Consider the following 20,627-nt stretch of genomic DNA (forward strand, 5'->3'; position numbering starts at 1 on the left):
GAGGCTGATTTACCGAAAGGATCCTTTTAAAAAAGTGTAGCTACTTTACAGTTGATTATTACATGATATTTAATCTGCATATTTATTTTTTTTTTCTTTCAAAAAGGAGCAAAAAAACGACATTATAGAACGGCTTGTTTATTGCTAGGCAAAATTAAATGATTTATTAAAAATGTAACAACAATAACTATAATATAATAATATAATAAGGGTATTTTACAACAACTTTGAATGCAGCACGACGCTGGCGGGGCAAATTTCAAGTGAACACAACATTTGTGTTTTTCCGACAACAGCAGCGGCACACTGTCGTATGTTCCTCTCCAATGAAATACAGACACACTTTTACACCGTTTAGCTGTCAGCATTTTAACTGTTTACTCCAGCTGCTAGCTGACGATAGTCTAACGTTACTTGCTGTTGAGTGTAGTGTTAACTAGCATAACATGCTGATGAGCTCAGCGATGCAAACAGCCAGCCCACGCCATCAGTCAGGGTCCAGAGCCACACAGACGATAAACCAGCGCCAGGCCACGTCAAACTAGTCGCCACACGTTGTTTACCTCTGTTTGGGAAATTCTCTCTTGGAGCAGAGAACTGAGTCAGATCCCACTGTGTTGCTAAATTCCACACATAGCTTGTTAGCTTGGCCGCAGCTCACCAAAAGCCACAGAAACTTGCTTTTGGCGTTTTGGAATGAGTCTGAGCACTCACAAGACTGAGGGTTTCAAATGAAGCAATTAGTTCTCTCTCCCTTTTGAGGGAAACATGAATCAAAATGAAATTTGTTTGATGTTTCAACTAGGGATTTTTTTTTTTACTTTAAAATCTGTCTGACATTGGAGAGTATTAAGGAGTTAAAACTGTTGCACAATGTGCTCTGATGAACCTAAAGTAAAATTAAGTATAGTAGAATACAAGATGTGATTCACTGGCAAATGTTTCCGTTTATATGTATATGATTTAGTTCTCAGTTGAATCACAATCACAATCATTTCTTTAAAATGTCTGAATACATACGTAGTGAATACAAACCCTAAATGTTGCGCGATGTGGCCTTTTTATCCTGTTCATAGAATGAGAAAAAAATGATTTTGTGCCGTTTCAAGGATGAATGGAGGATGCACATGGTGGTGTCTGTAGATGTATCTATGTCTGTGTTTTTAAATGTGTTCATGTTTGTCTGTTTTGGGACATTGAGCCCACTCACTACCAGAGGGAGTGCAGCTGCAGTCAGCTGACTCCTCTCAGCTAACTGTTTACAGGACTGAGGGAGGAAAGGAAGCCAGTGCAGATCAGGCAAGCGTAACGTTATAGTTCACCCAAAAAGTGAACATGATAGATAGAGCAGCGTCTAACAGATGAGCGAGAGGATGAAAGAGGCTAGTAGAGAGTGTTTGTAGTGCAACAGCCACTGATAAACCAGAGACAGGCAGGGGGAGGTACCACAGTGAGCAGGTGAGAGTGACAGAGCAAAGGAAAGAAATGCTGAGTATGTTGAGAGGGAGAAAGCCAGCAGAAAACATTTGCCAATGTATTTTGACTGCAGCTGTGTTGTGGGTGGAGGAAGATGTGGGGCAAGAGGAGGAATTAATGGGGATAAAGAGCAACTCAGAATAAATTCAGGTCTGAGAAGGACACCAACACTGCTGAAGTTCACATCTATTCTTCTTTCTTCTTCTTCCACTCCGACTGTGATGCCTCTGCTCAGCGAGTTTATTTTAAGCCTGTGCTGAAGTCGGAGAAGTTGTCGGTCTCACCTCCATCGGTAGCGTTGTACCTCTCATTTCTTTATGCTCACCTGTGTACTTCTCTTTATTCCCTATTTTCTCTCTGCTTGCCCTTCTCTAACCTGTGGACTGCAGTTTTCCAGGGATATCACTGCTCTGGTAAGACAGGAAACTATACTAACTAAAAACGTCCCTTTTTCTTGATGATTCACAGCTCTTATGCCATGTGGCACAACATTTAGAGCTCATATTTGCACATGTAGAAGCTGGCAAACCCCTAAAATCCCAAATACTTTTTTAAAGTTACTGGTAATGTTTTGATAGTTTCCTGAATAGCAGGTTGAGAGAACGATGTGTGTACAGAAAAAGCTATGTCAGCAGACGTCCAACACTTTGACCTGTACTTTCCCTATTGAGGAAATTGGTTTCTGTATGACTTATGCAGATCCAGAGGGAGGCACCAAGCAGCAGACCTACTGCTGCTGCTGTTGCGCTTAGTACAATTGTAACCTGACACCCCAGGTAGAGTTCTATTGATTAAAGTCCAACGCCACAACTCTCTCCCTTTCATTTTCTCACGAGCTTGTGCGCTGAAGGGATGAGGAAATATAGCATGTTTAATATACAACCAGGAGTTTTCTCCAAAGCCGTTCGTCATTCACTGGAGTGTGCGCAGGGTTACAACTAGCCATTTTTAGGTGTTTTTCTTTTAAGTTTTAATCAAGGAAAGTACCCTAGTTGCTACAGTTACAGTAGAGTTGTGGAGCCATGCTGACAGAAGTAGCGTTAACTGCCAACGGCAGACCGAGGCGTCCCCCGTTCACCCTCTCCTCATGCCTCAGGGCACACTCTCCAGTACCAACGGTGGGTAAACCTCTGCCAGCTTAATCCCCACTCCTGGCTCCATGGGTTTATTCTGGACTTTCCAGCCTACTTTCTCTTCTTATTTGCCTTTCTGGCTATCCCTTTTTTTTCCCACTCTTTCACATCTGTTACTTCTCAGGGCAGTTAATTTGTACTATGGCATGCTTTAACTTCCAGTCTCCTAGGAAAATATTGAGAAACTGTAACTGAGTGTGTTTGTATTTGGAGAATTAGTACTGGAGCGCGCTGTGTCTACTTTTAGCATGCTGTTGTTTTATTGTTATAGATGGGCTGAATCCAGTTGTCTATCTTTCATTTACAGTTCTCTTGAGAGAATGCAGGGACAGTGTTTGTCTTGCTCATAATCTCATCAGCTCACGCAGAGACTCTTTTCAATAATGACACTAGTGAATTACCATTCTTTCTCCACTTTCAAAATGTGAGCAACAAATTGCCATGTTGTAGTTGAGGTATGTTAGAATCAAAAGAGTATTACTGTCGCCGTAATAGCAACGTCAGATAAAGTCATAGGTGAGATGTGACAGTAAATTCATCATCTAGATCTGCTAACTAGATCAGTCTTTATATTCTGGGATTTGCCATTTTTTTAAATTCAGAATAGTTTTACAAGCAGGTCTACAACACTCCCATGTCTTTAAGGGAAGTATAATGTATCCTGTCCCTGGTTGGGTGTGGTGTTCTCCCAGGGTTTAGCTTTCCAACCTATCAGCAACCAAAGTGACGTGATGTCCTATAATCTCTTGCAGGCCTATTCCCAGGATGCATACCTCAAAGGAAATGATGCGTACAGCGGAAATGCCCAGAACATCCCTGAGCCCCCTCCCATATGCTACCCTCGGATAGAAGTTAAGGCTGTGGGCATGGCTCAGACATCAGAGGCCGCCACAGTCAATGAGACCCCCCGAGGGCCGGCTCAGGGACCAGGAAGAAGAGGGGGGGCCGCGGAAAAGAGCTATCGGGTTGAAATCCCTGTTCCGCCATCTCCTCCACCCCAGCAAACGTCAAAGTCTCAGACAGTGGTGTGTGTCTGTAAGGAGAATGTAAGGACAGTGGCTATGCCTCCTGATCCAGTTGACAGGGGATCCTGGGTGGCTCGGGCTGGACCCAGCCACAGGACAGAGGAAAACCGGTACAGTCCTTCAGCAGATTCCGGCTCAGCTAGACCAAGACCCGTTATTCCCTCAGTACCTGGGGGTGCACAGTTGCAGTACCCCTCTTCCCGTCCCACAGAAAGTCCAGTCTACTCTCCTTCCTCAAGACCTGGTCCAATCTATCCTGCCTCACCGGACACGTTCTCCACTGCCATCTCACCCAGTGCCAACCACTACTCGCCATCTCCGACAGCCCCCTCCACCTCTCCACACCAGAACATAGACTGGAAAAACTACACCACCTATAAGGACTACATAGACGCCAAGAGGCTACACACGTATGGCTGCCGCACCATCCAGGAGCGCTTGGACAGTTTGCGCGCGGCTGCTAATTCCAGCTCCGCCTACACCCAGCAACGTGCACCGCCTGCTCCTAGCGCCAATCAAAGAGGGGCACTGAGCTCCCAGGTCAGACAGAGAAGCACCTCCAATGATCGTGGGGTGGATGCAAGTAAGCAGGGCACTGCAGTGACTCCATTACGTAGCGTCTCCCAAGAGAGGCTTGGAGGTGGAACAGAGAGGACAATACCAATCAGGAATTGGCCTCGGAGTGCTTCCGAGGATGCTCTGCCTTTTTCCACCGCTACGGGAGTCCCCAAACCTCGGGCGCGGTCTTGTGACTACCTGGGACTGCAGCCTGGAGAACCGGGCGGGTTGGCTGTCTTTGGAGATAGGGTGGTGTTGGAGGACCGGCTGCTGCTGTGTCGGGGAGAAGAAGCCAGAGCTAGCAGGCAGGGAACAGGCCTGAGAGCTTTACCTCATCTGAACAGGAGTCTCACTGGACAGGAGGAAGAAGGGCGAGGAAGTGGGTTATCGAACTCTGCTCCTGTGTTTACTAAAGGTACCACGGATTATGCACAAACGTCAAGGACAGACAGTATCATAATGAGGCCGTCACGTCTGCCTGTCAAAAACCCCATCTCAGACCCTTCACCTGCCTTATCCTCTTCTAAAACCATTGACCCTGTTAAAGACCAAAGAGCTAACATCATGAGCAACCACCTGGGCTACCCCTCCCCTCTGCACCTGCAGCTCAGAGGCAGGGCTGACAGTCTGAAAATGGAGAGCCGGTCAGAGGCTGGGTTGGCAGCCAGGTCCTCCTCTTGCTCTGGTACTTCCTCAAAACTGCCAATGCAGAGACAACTACAAAGTGTAGTTGTTGCTGCGTCTTCTTCTGGTTCCTCCACCACTAATGGAGCTGTTACCCAAAAGCCAAATATCAGAGATGTCTCCAGTTCCGCCAGCGTCCTTTTACGTACTAATGGCGGCCTCGCCGAGGGCGTAGAAGGACTGGATGCAACAGTCGTTGTCCTAAGAAGGGACAAAAACTCCGGACCGCCCCACATTCGCCCTCCGTCCTATGTACTAGCTGTTAATGACAACCGGGGAGGAGTGACTCAGAAGTCACCACCATTGGTGAAGGCAGGCTCTGCAGATGGAGCTATGTGCTGGACGTCTAATGACAGCTTTAGGGAGATGCATCTAAGAAGGCTTGGAGACACACGACAAAAGTCTGGCTCCAACAACTTGGACGACTCCCTGGATTCCATCCCCTTCATAGGTAAGACTGCACTACTCTCTAAACCACCTTCCCGTCACACTTTCCCTGTTTCTGTAGCAACAGCAATGACAGCGTAGCCAGGGTAGAACAAATGACACAGCATGTGTTTCGGTGAGTGAGAAAGTATGTTTATGCATGACAGCTTGGCAGACTCTTAGCCAATGTGAATATGTACTGGATTCACAGCATATTATATACATGTTCTGACACATCCAGTTAAGGCTGGGCTTTGAACCTTGATACTTTTTGACTACAGACCAAAATTTGTTTATAGCATCAAATGCCTGGCCAGATCCTAATCTTGTTTACATATTGATTTCCTCATCTAAATCTGGAAATGCTCTAGATGCAAATCAGGAAACTATAGACAGGTTTGGCTAATTTTGTTAAAGAAAACTAAAATGATATCCAGTCTCTATATACACTAGATGAAAAGTGGGCATTATTTTCACAGGCTAGTTAGTATTTACAATGTGAAATTCTATAAGGGGTTTTAAATGCTCTAGCATTCACAAGAGATAATAACTCATCTGCAATTGCAAAGGAGAGGGTGTCTACTGAGTATATTGCATGTTAAGGGTAGTTAGAGGAGACATGCAGTATGCTATTTTCTGCATTCAAAGTGGAACTGGTGGGATTTTCATGCAGGGATTGGACTGATAGTTCACGGTGTACTCCTACTCCTATCTCAAAAGCCACATTTTAAGATGGCCTTTCTAGTATTTCTGTCCAATATTAGTGGGAGCAAAAGACTTTCAATATATCCTTGTTTTGTGGATAAAATCTACAGTAAACGTCCTCTCTCCATGGGAGAAAAAAAAAACGACCCCAAACTCCCTTCTGTTTCAGGAGTTGGTGCAATGCAATTGCAAAAATGCATTGAAAATCAAGTGTAAGCCTTTTCATTGTGGATTTGCTCTTCATACAACAAGGACATCAATTGTGTCCAAATGTCACCATCGATATACTGGGGATCATCAGAAATAATGGCAGTCTTATTTCTTACAGGAAATACCCTGGGAATGTTGATGCTTGTTAGAATAGTGTTTGATTAAGTAATTAAAAACAAGTCTATGTAGTTTAGTGTGTTGCCAGTGAAACCACTTGTCCCAGGTCATGGAGGTAGTTTTATTTAGGGCATACTGTACTTTACTCAAGTTACAGCCACAACAGAAGCTGTTATAAAGGAATTTAAATGCTAAAATAAATTGGTTCCTTGTGGCATTTTGAACTCAGGTTGACATCGAGTCAGGTGTGTGATTATGTGACAGTGTGACACTTTACTGCAGGCAACCATGACATATTCAGACCACCCTTTGGTATCTGAGTAGGGCAGCACAGAAACATACTGTCAATAGGCACACACACACACACACACACACACACACACACACACACACACACACACACACACACAGAGTTGCTCTCCAACTCAATACACAGCCTACCCACTCCCTGAAATGTCTCATATTTCCCCCAGTGTTGTACAGCAAGAGAAACCGAAGAACATCGTCCTAATGGACTGTGACATAACAGAGAAATAAGAGCATTCCTGCAGCTTCAATTTGATTTCATAGTACAGTTCCAAACAATAAGTGGAACAACTGCTGTACATTAGGTGTCTGCCAAACATTTTGTACTGGGAACAGAGCACAACTGGTGCTGCTAAAGTACATGCAAAATGTCACGTCTGCCCTGATGAGGAGACAACCTTGCTTATTTTGCTCGTGTTTCTCCTCAGAAACTGAATGCATTCAAAGCAAAGCAAATGCATCACAGTGGGAATGGGCTCTACTGTATATTTACTTATTGTGGTGTTTAAACCACAAATGACCAATAAACCAAATTTAGTTGTATAATATTGCAATGCTAACGCTGTCTTTTTACATCTCTGCCAATTTATAAGCTGTCAGAATTGAACAAGCTTGAACTCGACTTTGCATCATCAGTTTGTGTCATCATTGGTGACTCATCAGCACCCAGTGAGAGCAGCTCTTGTGTGTCTTCGTGCTCCAGAACCTGCAGGGGTGTATTATATTATCTTCCAGCAAAATTTCCCTCTGTATACACAAACACACCTCAGCTCTCGCTTTTTAGTTCTCTATTCAGATCTAGATCAGATTATATTTAGATTTTAGCACGTCCCAGTGTTCTGTGTTTAACACCTGTGATGTGCTGTGAAGGCAAACCATTAAAGCAATCTTTTCTTTTTTTCCAGTGATCTTTTAAGATCGTTGATGTTTTTATATTTGGGCGGACCTTGGAAATGTATTTTCTGCCGAGTTAAGATTGATATCATGTCTGTACTCTAAATATATAGCCTCAGCTGGCTTATCTTAGCATAACAACTGGAAGCAGGGGGTAAACGGCTAGCCTGGCTCTGTCCAAAGGTTACATCAAATCCAATAACCAACGCCTCTAAAGCTCCCATATTAACAAGTACAAAAGCCGAAGTGTGAATACGTCAAGTTGTGCTTTTTCACGGGCAGTTATATGCCAGACTCTTTCTAACAAGCTGCCTCCCTGTGTTTCCAGTCTTTATGATAAGCTAAGCTTACCATCTCCTCTCTGCGGCTTCATATTTAACAGAAAAAGATATGAGAGTGGTATTGCGTCTAACCATCGACCTCTCAGCAAATACGTTTTCCAAAATGTGTAACTATTTGTTTAAAGATCTGCACCTTCAGTTTAAAACGCCATCAATCTTGACGTCTACAACTGACATCCCCTGAAAAATAAATAGGAATTGTACGTGTCAGACATCACTGACTGCCGCCGTTTACCCAGAAACAGGATTGGAGGTATACAAACAACTAATTAAATGAAATGACTGGGCAGAAATGAGGTTTGCAGTGTCATGGGAGATGTCTTTGAGGCTTTTAAGGAGAGATTTTACAGCAGTAATCTGTACACAACTAACAAGCAGATCAGATGTTTCATATTAAAGTTGTGCTGTTGAAAGTTAAAGATTTGCATCAGTGCATTGGCACTATTTAATCATTTAGATCTTTTTTACGCGTTCTTTTTGACTTGTAATGGTATTTTTTTTAAGTGAAGAAGTTTAATGGGGTTTCATGAAGTTAAATAGCATATGAGGTGCTCTACTTAATTTTATAAAAATGAGTGTTAATGTCGGAAGTGCTACGTTAGGTTTTACCGTCCTTCCTGCATCACCACAGTCACAGATATGATTCATCGTACATGTCTCTTCATTTGTTTTAAGGGCTTGCCAGCTTGCTGATATTGCATATCAGACGTTATTACACGGCTGTGTCTGTGATGATGTAATGTTAGCTGACTACCCTGCCTGCGTGTGTGTGTGTGTGTGTGTGTGTGTGTGTGTGTGTGTGTGTGTGTGTGTGTGTGTGTGTGTGTGTGTGTGTGTGTGTGTGTGTGTGTGTGTGTGTGTGTGTGTGTGTGTGTGTGTGTGTGTGTGTGTGTGTGTGTGTGTGTGTGTGTGTGTGTGTGTGTGTGTGTGTGTGTGTGTGTGTGTGTGCGTGCTTAAAAGGAAAGGCGTGTACACGCTTATATGAACAGAAACACCTATCTACTGGCTGACTGTGTCTCTGTCTGCATCACTCTGCTTTATCCCCATGCGCCCTTATCACAGTGTCGTATTGCTATCTGCTGAAATGTTTATTCAAGTGAAGATAGCAGAGACGGACTAGACTTTGTTTTTGGATGATTGTATTTACAATACATTTCCTGTTGCAGACTACATTTGGTCATAAACAACAAAGTATCTTGCCGTTATTTGAATCCGTCTGACGATTACAGCTCCAGTTAAACATTTCCGTTACCGTTTTTTTTTTTTTTTTTTGTGTAAATTACCCTTCTTTTTTAATCGTGCTAACTCGATGTGAATTCTCTGTACAATGAACTGCTCTAGTCACACATAGGCTCAATCTGACATTACACAGAATTCGTACGGGGAGCTGGCAGGGTAAAATCTGTTTATTGTCCGGTCTAACTGACATTTGCGTTCCCACATACAGCTCCCATATGTCCCGATAAGTTTAGGGTTGCAGTGCATGTGTGAAAGGGGCTTTATGTAGTTAGCTAGCTAATTATGTGCCAGTGGCTTCGGAAGTAACGTTTGGTTACAACTGTTGGGACTGTAGAAAGCTAGCTAGCCCAATATGCAGTTGCAGTTGCAGCGAGGTTTAAGCAGATAAACACTGTTTAATTAATTCCTTACACTGTTGTGATTGTGTCTTTGGTTTTCAAAAGATGATAAAAAAGATACCACCTTTCCAACTATTTAAAGGTCCCATGGCATGAAAATTTCACTTTATGAGGTTTTTTAACATTAATATGCATTCCCCCAGCCTGCCTATGGTCCCCCAGTGGCTAGAAATGGTGATAGGTGTAAACCGAGCCCTGGGTATCCTGCTCTGCCTTTGAGAAAATGAAAGCTCAGATGGGCCGATCTGGAATCTTCTCCTTATCAGGTCATAAGGAGCAAGGTTACCTCCCCTTTCTCTGCTTTGCCCGCCCAGAGAATTTAGCCCACCCATGAGAGAGAGAGAGACATCATGGCTTTAACGAGCAAAGTGGCAGTTGGTCAGGCCCACCCCCCCACCCTCTCCTCTTCCTCAATAGCTACAGACACAGAAATGGCACATCCTAAGGAAAGCTCATTGTGGGACTGGCTCTAGTGGCTGTAATTCTGCACCAAGGCTGAATTTCATGAAAGAGACTTCAGATACAGTATTAGAGGACCACTAAGGTCTATATAAAAGAGACTTCAGATACAGTATTAGAGGACCACTAAGGTCTATATAAAAGAGACTTCAGATACAGTATTAGGGGACCACTAAGGTCTATATAAAAGAGACTTCAGATACAGTATTAGGGGACCACTAAGGTCTATATAAAAGAGACTTCAGATACAGTATTAGGGGACCACTAAGGCCTATATAAAAGCATCCAAAGAGCACCATGTCATGGGACCTTTAAATGGCAAGTAAACTATGCTAAGCTACAATTGGACAATCACTGTTTGTGTAGCTAAATTCCTCTCTCTCTCTTTCTTCAGATGAACCATCCAGTCCCAGTACTGACCAGGACAGCACACACATTTCTGCCTGTGCTGTTATAGCTGGAACGCCCCTCATCACCACCATCCCACCCAGCCCCAGCTCTCCGTCCCCTTTCATTCGACGCCATCTGTCCCATGACCAAGGTATGTTCATGCCAAAGCAGCAAAATTAGGCCTATGACAATTACTGCACTTGCCAGTAGTATAGATTATGAACAGTAACAGATATAATTCTAATTTAACTCTCTCTTAATAGATTCTCTCCGTCTCACAACTATTGAGTCAGATTCTGGTACTAAAACAGAGCGGTCCAAGTCGTATGATGAAGGCCTGGATAACTACCGGGAAGAGAGCAGAGGGTAAGTTGTAAAAATAGCGTAATGGGATTTATTGGCAAAAAAAGAATATACCCATCCAATACCCAAACATTTTGATGGGAAAACACATTTCAAATTACTTATAAAATTCCGTCTTCTCTTCTATTTAGGAGGTCCTTAATACCTGGTCTGAAGAGTCTTAGGAAGGTGAGTGAAATCACTTTTTTTTTTTTATCAAGCATGAGTTTGTTCATGACTGGTTTACCTGCATTTTCTGCTTGAAGGTTTATCAGCTCATTAGTTCACACCCAGAAGATAAAACTCCCAGTGAAATGGAAATGTGTTGGAGAATAGGGACGGCTGTAAAAGCCACAGCAGGCATTGTGGATAAATAATTAATTGAAAGATTATTTCTGTGTATTACTTTAATGCTTAAAAGTTGAGAGCTGGCCAGTACGGCCCTTGACTTGATGATTTTGGTCACAAACATCCCTCTTTCTCCATATTTTAACGTCTTTAACGAATCACTTCAGTCTTCCAGGTGTTTTCTTGGCTTTATATTGATTTCTAATTCATCACAGGCGGTGGACAGGTCGTCTGAAGATTCAGGGTCCAGAAGGGATTCTTCATCCGACGTCTTCTGTGACGCCACCAAGGAGGGTTTGCTGCATTTTAAGCAGCTGAACACAGACAAGGGCAAGGTGTGGACCGGCTCTACATACAAAGCCATCGCATCATAAAACTCACACACTGACACAGAAAGCACATTGTCAAGCATGACGTGACCTACTGTACAACTAGGCTTATAAACAGTAGCAGGGCTGCCCTTTTTTCCAGAGTATATCTTTGTCTCTCTCTCTCTCTCTTCTTTGACTCTTTTATGCTGTACTGTATGTTTCACCTGTTGGACCAGTTTGAACCCATAGCTGCCTTTGACCTCCTTGTATGAGGTCTCATATTGTCCTCAAGGCAGTGATTTTGTGTTATGATGCCAACAACAGAATATTTTACAGAAAGATTATAGTTTAATAACCTCCATTATGCTTTGTGAAACTCGTCTCTTTCTGCAGCGCGTCGGAGGAGGTATGCGCCCCTGGAAACAGATGTACGCCGTGTTGAGAGGCCACTACCTCTGCCTATATAAGGACAAAAAAGAGGGGCAGGCTCACGCCAACTGCCAAGCAGTAGACGAGCCTCTGCCAATCAGCATCAAGGCCTGTCTGATTGACATCTCGTACAGCGACACAAAGCGCAAGAACGTGCTACGGCTGACCACGTCGGACTGTGAGTACCTGTTCCAGGCTGAGGACAGAGAGGACATGCTGGCCTGGATCAGAGTCATCCAGGAGAACAGCAACCTGGATGAGGAGGTGAGAGTCATGCATTCAAACCGCTGAGACCGTGATCAGTTACTACGCATGAGTAGGGCTGGGCGATATATCGATATTATATCGATATCGTGAGATGAGACTAGATATCGTCTTAGATTTTGGATATCGTAATATCGTGATATGACATAAGTGTCTTTTCCTGGTTTTAAAGGTTGTATTACAGTAAAGTGTCATTTCCTGAACTTATCAGTCTGTTGTAACTGTTCTATTATTTGCCTTTACCCACTTAGTCATTATATCCACATTACTGATGATTATTTATATGAAATCCAAGTGTGAAGATATTTTGTTAAAGCACCAACTGTCAACCCTAGAATATCGCCGCAATATCGATATTGAGGTATTTGGTCAAGAATATCGTGATGTCTGATTTTCTCCATATCGCCCAGCCCTACCAACGACATATATACAATATTTGCTGATGTCTTAAAGTCAACATAGGGCTGGGCGATATATCGATATAAAAAATATATCGATATATTTTTAAATGAGATATGGAATTAGACCATATCGCATATATCAATATAGTTCAAATTTGATCGTTGCTCCAAGCAAGCTGCTGACTCCTTTTGGATTGCCCTCTTTTATTTTATAGGCTTTTTATTTAAGATTTTTTTTTTTATTTAAATGTGCACCTTATGGAGCTTTGATTTAAAAAAAAAAGGTTCTCCTGTTGTTATACGGTATTTATGTTTACATTATATTGTTATTTGAAAAGATGAGCATTTAATCATGAACAAGGTGAAAAAAAACTGTTTATTATTTATTCATTTGATTTTGCAACTGTTCACTGAAATAGCCGGTTTCTATGAAACTACTTGTGACATGTCATATTTGGCTTTGACTTTGACTGAACTGCTCTCACTTTGCAGAAAAGAATATCGGGATATATATCGTATATCGATATTCAGCCAAAATATATCGGGATATGACTTTTGGTCCATATCAGCCAGCCCTACGCATGAGGCACAAAACATTGGAAAATTTACTGAGCGGTTCAGAAGCATCTTTTACTTTTTGTTTTTAATGATTTGTATTGGCATACTTTGGCATTTAACTTACACAGTTCAGTGGGTCTCACTAGGAGAGCTGCCTCAGGGCCTGTATGCAGGGCGTTGTCCAGGTGAACATCTTCTGTTACAATACACATGACAGTGTGACGTCACCTACTGTATAATTGTCCTATTGCCCTACAGTGACTGTCACATCTTGAACTGCACCTGATCCCTTAATCATCACCTATTGTGTCATCTGTCCTTTTGCTCTGCTTCCCTTTCCTTCCTACCTTTTTCTTTCTTTTTGTTTTTAGAACGCGGCCTTCACCAGCCATGACCTCATCAGCAGGAAGATCAAGGAGTACAACACCTTGATGAGGTAAGGGGGGAGATTAGGCGCGAGAGGAGGGAGCTCCTCACACTATCAAAGAACTTCACACAGTGCTGGATAAGTTAGCTCTGATTGGAAAGCTCATTTCGTTGATTTTTTTTTTAACCAGCCCGACAGGCAGCAAGACGGAGCCGTCGCCCAAACCCTCACGCCAGTCGCTAAGCATCAGGCAGACACTGCGGGGAGGTAAAGGAGAGACCAAAGCAACAAGTCCGCTCACACCTAAAGCTGAGCAGGAGAGGAAGAACATGCACAAAGGTAGGAAAAGAAACAATTCCCCTTTCGTGTCGTTTAGATTTTTTTTTCTTAGCATTTCCTAGCGTTGTAATTTAAACTAAGAAAGGTAATTATGCAGTACTCATGCATACTCATTGTCGTGGATGTTGCACTGGGCTTGCAGATGACACCAGCCCTCCCAAAGACAAAGGGACATGGAGGAAAGGTATCCCTGGGCTGATGAGGAAACCTTTCGAGAGGAAGCCGTCTCCTGGAGTCACGTTCGGTGTAAGGCTGGACGACTGTCCTCCGGCACAGAACAACAAGGTATGTACTGATTTAAGAGTAAATAACAACTTGACCTACTTTCACTTAACTACAGTGCCGTAAAGTCTAGACTCAATCAGATGTCCGTGATCTGCTTAACGACAGGAAAGTGGAACGTTTGCCTTTAACAGAGCCACAGTAATAACCATAATATACCATTACTGAGTTTAAACTACATTATCGGTTATATTAGCACTGAATAACGCATCCAATAAGCAGAAACATAACTCTGCACATGAACAGATGCGCAGTATTAGCTCACACATTAAATAGCACCCTTGTGAATTAGCCTACTGTTGCTAACGTACATTCATAAATCCTACATAACATTGTCATCAGACATACTTATTCATGCACGCACACAGTAGTATCCACAAAGTTAGTCCAATGAGGGGATAAAGGAAAGTGTGATGGCGTTCCACGTTAACGCTTTTTTCTCTCTCGCTCGAGACAGCTGTGTCCAAGCCGAGGCGCAGAGCATGGTTACCGCATGCTGATACGTTACTAGTCCAGGTAGAGCGAGCTACTATACTGACAGGGAGAGAGAGAGAGAGACTGTATCACTACAAATAAGTTGCACGTAACTTGTTGCTAGTTTAAGACTGACGCAGTTGTCAATTTCCCGTTCACTAGGATTAGCGTTTGTCTGACAGGGTGGGGGGCGTGGCATCACGATGGTGGCTCTCCATCGTGATGCCAGTCAACCATCACGATGCACGATGATGCAATAAATGGTTAAATCTATGACGAGAGTCTTCCTGACTGAAGGATACTAAAAGTAATGAATACGTTTGTGGAGAAAAAAATAGAAAATCGTAATCACGCTTTTTTCTTCTTCTTCTTTCATTTATTCTAAGCATTTCAGGGTTTTTATGTATGTCACTGTTATGCAGTTCATCTATGTTTGCTCTTGAACACACCTTTTCTCCTCAGTAACAGTAATAGCGTACTATCCAATGAGCCAAACCCTTTCTGCATTTCTCTGTATTCTAGTTTGTGCCTCTGATTGTGGAGGTCTGCTGTAAGCTGGTGGAAGAGAGGGGGTTGGAGTACACCGGCATCTACAGAGTCCCAGGAAACAACGCCGCAATCTCCCACATGCAGGAGGAGCTCAATAACAAGGGCATGAATGATATTGATATCCAGGATGATGTGAGTGGCACTTAATCAATAGATGCTGCTTAAAATTAAACTCAACCTTGGAGTCTCACGTTCTACAATGCTGTCCTTAATGTGTTTGGGACAAATAGGAATGGATGCAACATATGACATATTAAATATTTTTAAAGCTGCAGTTTTATCTATATTTGTGCGTACAGAACTAGTTTCCACACAAATTAAATAAATTAAAGTACGTTTTATATTTATGTATTTTTCTGGCATCCAGAGAAACAGTCAGTGAATGCCAACCCACAATCTTGCATTTCTAGATTGTCATCATAACAACCAAATTAGACGGGTGCAGTATTCAGAGTGACAGCACCCTGATAGTGGATGTGATGTATTCTTGTGAGCCTTTAATCGTCCACTTTTTGCACAGTTGCCCTTCATACACTATTTCCATGTTTTACAGAAATGGAGGGACCTAAATGTGATCAGCAGTTTACTAAAGTCCTTCTTCCGTAAACTTCCAGAGCCGTTGTTCACCAATGGTAGGTGCCACCTAGCGGCCAAACAAAAGAACTACAATCCAGTAACATGTTGACTGTATATTCTCCTCCAGCCTTTGCCTAATTCTTCATTTCCGCCTGCAGACAGGTACGCAGATTTTATAGACGCCAACAGAACAGAGGACCCAGTGGAGAGACTCAAAGCGCTCAAGAGGATGGTGAGTTGGCTCTGACAATTAATTTCATCCCTTTTTTATTATATTATCCCCTTTTTATTATTTAAAGTGTTTATCTATTGACTTATTTACTTGGTTTTAAAGCATTTGGGTCATCTTTTTTTACAACCTGTTCTCACCATGTGTTACAGCGCTGCAATCTTCCGAAGTCCTTATGAAATGCAAGAAAACTTTCTTAGATAGAATAGAAGAAAGGTAAACAACTGTGTAACTTTCTCTCCACTTGTTGTAAAATGTCTGTTTCTTCTCTATTTACATACAGCTTCATGAGTTGCCAGATCATCATTACGAGACCCTCAAGTTCCTCTCAGCTCATCTGAAAACTGTTGCTGAAAACTCAGAGAAGAATAAGGTGTGTTACTTACAAATGTCTTACATAAGTTTTGATTAGAGAAATTAAAAATGTGCAATTAAAACTTGGATTCTTGCTTTGTTAGATGGAACCAAGGAACCTGGCCATCGTTTTTGGTCCCACTCTGGTGCGCACCACCGAGGACAACATGACCCACATGGTGACCCACATGCCAGACCAGTACAGGATAGTGGAGGCCCTCATTCAAAACGTGAGCATCAGATCTTTAACTGTTATTAAAGCTATTAAGGTTTTATATCAAATGTTCACATATACAAAAACAAAAACTAAATTGTATGCTTTTTTTTTCTTCCCTTTAGTATGATTGGTTTTTCACTGATGATGGAAACGGAGATCCAGTGGTGGGTACAGGCATCACTGCCATTGAATTATTTTCTTTCCACTTCTGTTGTCCACCCTATTTTATTCGTCCCTAAAGGGGCCATTTTAGGCACGTGAATTTGCAAATACACATAAGCAATTCATTCAGACATATACAAACAACCCAAAATACAAGATATGATCATGTAAGACAAGTTTAGATAAACAGGGGTTAATAGCCAATCTAGAGCTGGTCAGCAATATCCAACACTACACTGCAGCTGTTCACAGTTCTTATGGCTGTTGGAATAAAAACAGAACTACCTTCCTTGGTTTCAAATGCAGAAAATGTAAAACACCTTTCAGTGCAACACAATGGATGACTCGATTGATTGTGTTTTTAGCTTTAAGGACTGCAGATTTCTCTAAAATGTCCTTGTGAATCTTGTTCCAACTGTGTTTCAGACTGCGTCCCGTGAGGAGAGCGCGGTGGAGTCTCAGCCCGTCCCCAACATCGACCACCTGCTCACCAACATCGGCCGTACGGGCACATCGCAGGGTGAAGTATCAGGTAACGCGCTGCCTTTGGCAGACCAACTCTTTGGTGGGTTAAGCTTTCTCTACCCTTTCTCTGCTGAGCGCTGTGGTCAAAGAGGGACCGGTGTGTGAACTTGTAACAAATGTTGATGACGACGCTGCTTCTTCCCTAGGCCAAGCTTCCCCTTTTTGCTTCTTTGGCTGTAGCCACTAGATAGAAATATCTATGGCTAACCATGAGTCCAAATGCCTGTGTGGGTTTCAGTGGGCAATTTATTTGCATCAAAGTTACGTAAAAGGATGCAATAATTTGTCACGCTTTTTTATTTGCTTTAAGAGATTTATCCCCTCCCCCCCACCCTCCTGCTCGGTATTGAATAGGTTTAGATGTCCTTTTCCTTTTTTTAATAACCCCTCTGCCCTTTAATACCTCGTTTTAATCAACTCTACAACTGGGCTGTGTTTTCTCCCTCCCTTTATCCTGCCCACTGTTGCATTAATAAGGCATGTTCTTTCCCACGTCAGAAATAGATGTTTTTACAGTGAAAGGCGACCTCTGATTCCTCTGTCTCTAGTGAGGCTCTGTCGGGTGTCCTAAAGGCTTTCCCAGCATTCACACATACTGATCTTGACACAGGCCAAGTGGGAGGAGTCTATCACACCATGATGACACTGATGGACTCTATACTGTCCGTGATGGACAGCTGGAACTGTAGGAAGAAGGAGGATTGTTGCCCCCAGTGTAGCTGCCTAGTCTGCAGGAACCCACAGTTCTTTTAAGTGCAAGAAGAGCCAAAGACAGAAAGGAGGGGGAAAAAAGCAATAATGAAAGAAACCGTGACAGAAAAGGGAAAGCGAAGCGGCTACACGGTACTATGCAGTGTCCGGTGTTGTGGGTTTTCTGTCAGAGTATACCTAACACAGGCCGGTGCTACTGTCTGAAAGGCTCTCCGCTGTCTCTCCTCACTGTCTCGCAAGCTTGCCAACTGGAGAGATAGCATGGTATGGTTTCTACGTCGCCAGTCAGTGTGCACTTGCATATTGTGCCATCATCTGTATTGTAAGGGGTGTATAGGGGGGCTTGGCTATGTCACAAAAAACAAACAAGAACAAATTTTAGCTAGAAGGATGATCTACATAAATGTGATTATAGAGCAGGTGAGGACTGATTATAGGTTTCCTTGCTGACACTCTCTTTCTCATGTAGTGGCCTCTCTCTTCATATACTGTAGCTAGCCCCTCTGTGACCCCCCTGTCACTTCTCTGTAATTGTTTTGGTTTCTTCCATAGCCATCTCCATCATCACTGTGTCACTGTTGTCATGGCAATTCATGTCATCTCACATTGCTTTGTCAGTTCAGCTAAAAAGCATCGCGATAGTGTAATCTGGGAGGTTGGGTATCAAACCTCAATATTTTTTTATTATCACCTAAAATGTGTCTGTAGCGAGTACTGAAAGCTGGCATTGAACGTCCGGACGCATACGTTATCTTATCCGATAGTTCTTTAACCTCAACCAGTGGTTCCTAACCTGAGAGTCACAAGATGAATCTGTCTGTGAGGTAAAAATCCAGAGTAGGAAACTAAGAAATGTACGTTTTTCCTTCTAGCCTGTGGACTTGTTGCTGTCCAATAAAAACCATGCATCTCCAAATTCAGATTTTTTTGAGTAAACATTTAGCGCTGAGCAAATTCTACCTGAATAAAACTTTTTAAAAACTCATTGGGAGATCCAAAAAATGTCATAAAGCTGCAGGACAAAGCTATTTTTACTAGCTTGTGAAGAGTTGCCATTTTGGAGATGGATATGGTTTCCACACTGATGACGAGAGGTTAAGAGTAGATATTTGTTAAAGTAAAAAAAAAAAAAAAGTTGGGATCTACTGGTTTAGACCACATTAAACATTTCAGAACTGTGGCTTCTTTTGTTGCAAGAAGAAGAAAAAAAATGTTTTCATTTCGTAGTGCTAATACCGAGCTCCATTTATGGTTTTAGGTTCAGGAGTTTTCATCAGTAAATGTTATGATAGGGTTATGATAAGGTTCATATCTGCATTCCTGGATATCCCTCGCCCTCCTTGTGTTGCATGGCACATTATCTGCCTTGCCATTCTGCTGCTGTTAAAATGTACGTGTTGTGTTTGTTGCTAAAGTTGCACTCAGTATCACTACGAAACTTGAGGAAAGATTAGAACTCTCTTTACTTGGCTTGGACTCGATGTCCGGGTGCGTTTGGGAAGAAGGACACATGCCACGTAGATGTGGAGCTGAGTGTAACGTAGCGCTCATCTGTCCCTGTGTGAAGCATGGCCTGTTGTCTGCTCATGTATGTGCTCACTTGTCTCGTCCGTTCTGTGTTTTCGATCCACACGATCCTCCTCATCAACATTGTTCTCTTCTCCTTTTTTTCTCTCCCCGATTCATTTTCCCATGTTGCACCTCCTAGATGTGTTCATCTGTGTTGTTAAATCATCTAACATATCCCTCTCTTCTCTCTTTTTTTTACCCACAGATTCACCGACTAGTGACTCGGCTAAATCAAAGGTGAGTGTGCGCCCAGTGTTAACCCTCTAAGGAGGTAGGTGACGAGCAGAAGAGATTGCCTCCACCTCCAGTCAAGATCAGAATCAAATAAACTTATCGCGGCCTACACTTAAAGAGTTGTTTCACCCAAATCATCCCCCCAAAAAAAAAAAAAAAGGTATGTCTTGTCGCCATGCAGATGGTTTCGTGTTATGTGTCCAGCTCATATAGATATCCTATTTTTCTGCGTCCTCCTTAATAGACTGGAATAAAAATTAATTAGTGGTGCATACAGGTGTTGACAAAAAGTACATTTAAGAAAGTCAGCAGCAACATCTCTTTACAAAACAAACGTCCCTTTCATCTGGGATAGCCCACAATTACACAGTACACACCCCTCCTTATTGAAATCCGGCATGATTCAGGACACACTGACCAATACGACATTGTAAGTGCCATTTTGTGATTTTAAAATCATGACAGGGATGCAGGCAAGTTGGTGCTGTGTCTTTGATTTTCTATTTTAAATCATGGTGCTGTAGGTTCACCAGGAATTCACCACACGGTTAGATGTAACTCAAATTTGATATTGCGAAGTCCAACACTGATTGCAAATGTGGTGTGCAATGAGCTCTCAGTATTGCTCTTATTAGGGAGTTTAATCTCATGGACCTCCCTGTGAAATGTTTTGATTGGAACTACTTTCTACTGAAGAAATAGTCCCAGTAAAACCTCATGACATCCTGTAACCAGGATGCTGCTTCTAGGAGGGGAAAAAAATGATTCTGTTAAACTTTTTAAATGTAATTTCTCAAAGGTGTGAGCACCGCAAATTATACTTCATTCACATCCATGGTACCAGGGTGGAAGCTGGAGATCTCAAAACTATCTGTATGCTTAGATACCGTAAGAGTAAGAAACTTTTTTTTTGTAATTTGGCTGAATCAACTCTTTAAATTCATGCGATGATTAGTCTGTCAGTACTGACCAGACAATGCCGACTGTACATCCAGTGAGCCACATCCTCTTTTTCTGCTTCGTGA

The 20,627-nt window shown here is 42.6% G+C and overlaps 1 protein-coding gene across 2 annotated transcripts in view; it reads left to right on the forward strand.

The window, feature by feature from the left end:
• The window catches only part of arhgap21a (Rho GTPase activating protein 21a), a 91,704-nt gene that overhangs the window by 67,752 nt on the left and 3,325 nt on the right, over positions 1 to 20,627 (forward strand). For both annotated transcript variants that reach the window (XM_028569026.1, XM_028569025.1), the window contains 17 exons: positions 3,362 to 5,327; positions 10,366 to 10,512; positions 10,625 to 10,727; positions 10,856 to 10,892; positions 11,267 to 11,386; positions 11,756 to 12,055; positions 13,386 to 13,450; positions 13,572 to 13,720; positions 13,863 to 14,005; positions 14,999 to 15,157; positions 15,579 to 15,657; positions 15,760 to 15,833; positions 16,114 to 16,203; positions 16,289 to 16,414; positions 16,524 to 16,565; positions 16,990 to 17,095; positions 19,574 to 19,605. In XM_028569026.1, the coding sequence (XP_028424827.1) occupies positions 3,362 to 5,327; positions 10,366 to 10,512; positions 10,625 to 10,727; positions 10,856 to 10,892; positions 11,267 to 11,386; positions 11,756 to 12,055; positions 13,386 to 13,450; positions 13,572 to 13,720; positions 13,863 to 14,005; positions 14,999 to 15,157; positions 15,579 to 15,657; positions 15,760 to 15,833; positions 16,114 to 16,203; positions 16,289 to 16,414; positions 16,524 to 16,565; positions 16,990 to 17,095; positions 19,574 to 19,605 (3,738 nt within the window). The remainder of the gene's footprint in view (positions 1 to 3,361; positions 5,328 to 10,365; positions 10,513 to 10,624; positions 10,728 to 10,855; positions 10,893 to 11,266; positions 11,387 to 11,755; positions 12,056 to 13,385; positions 13,451 to 13,571; positions 13,721 to 13,862; positions 14,006 to 14,998; positions 15,158 to 15,578; positions 15,658 to 15,759; positions 15,834 to 16,113; positions 16,204 to 16,288; positions 16,415 to 16,523; positions 16,566 to 16,989; positions 17,096 to 19,573; positions 19,606 to 20,627) is intronic.

This window comes from Perca flavescens, chromosome 22 (assembly GCF_004354835.1).
Source record: "Perca flavescens isolate YP-PL-M2 chromosome 22, PFLA_1.0, whole genome shotgun sequence".
In the NCBI taxonomy this organism is placed as follows: domain Eukaryota; kingdom Metazoa; phylum Chordata; class Actinopteri; order Perciformes; family Percidae; genus Perca; species Perca flavescens.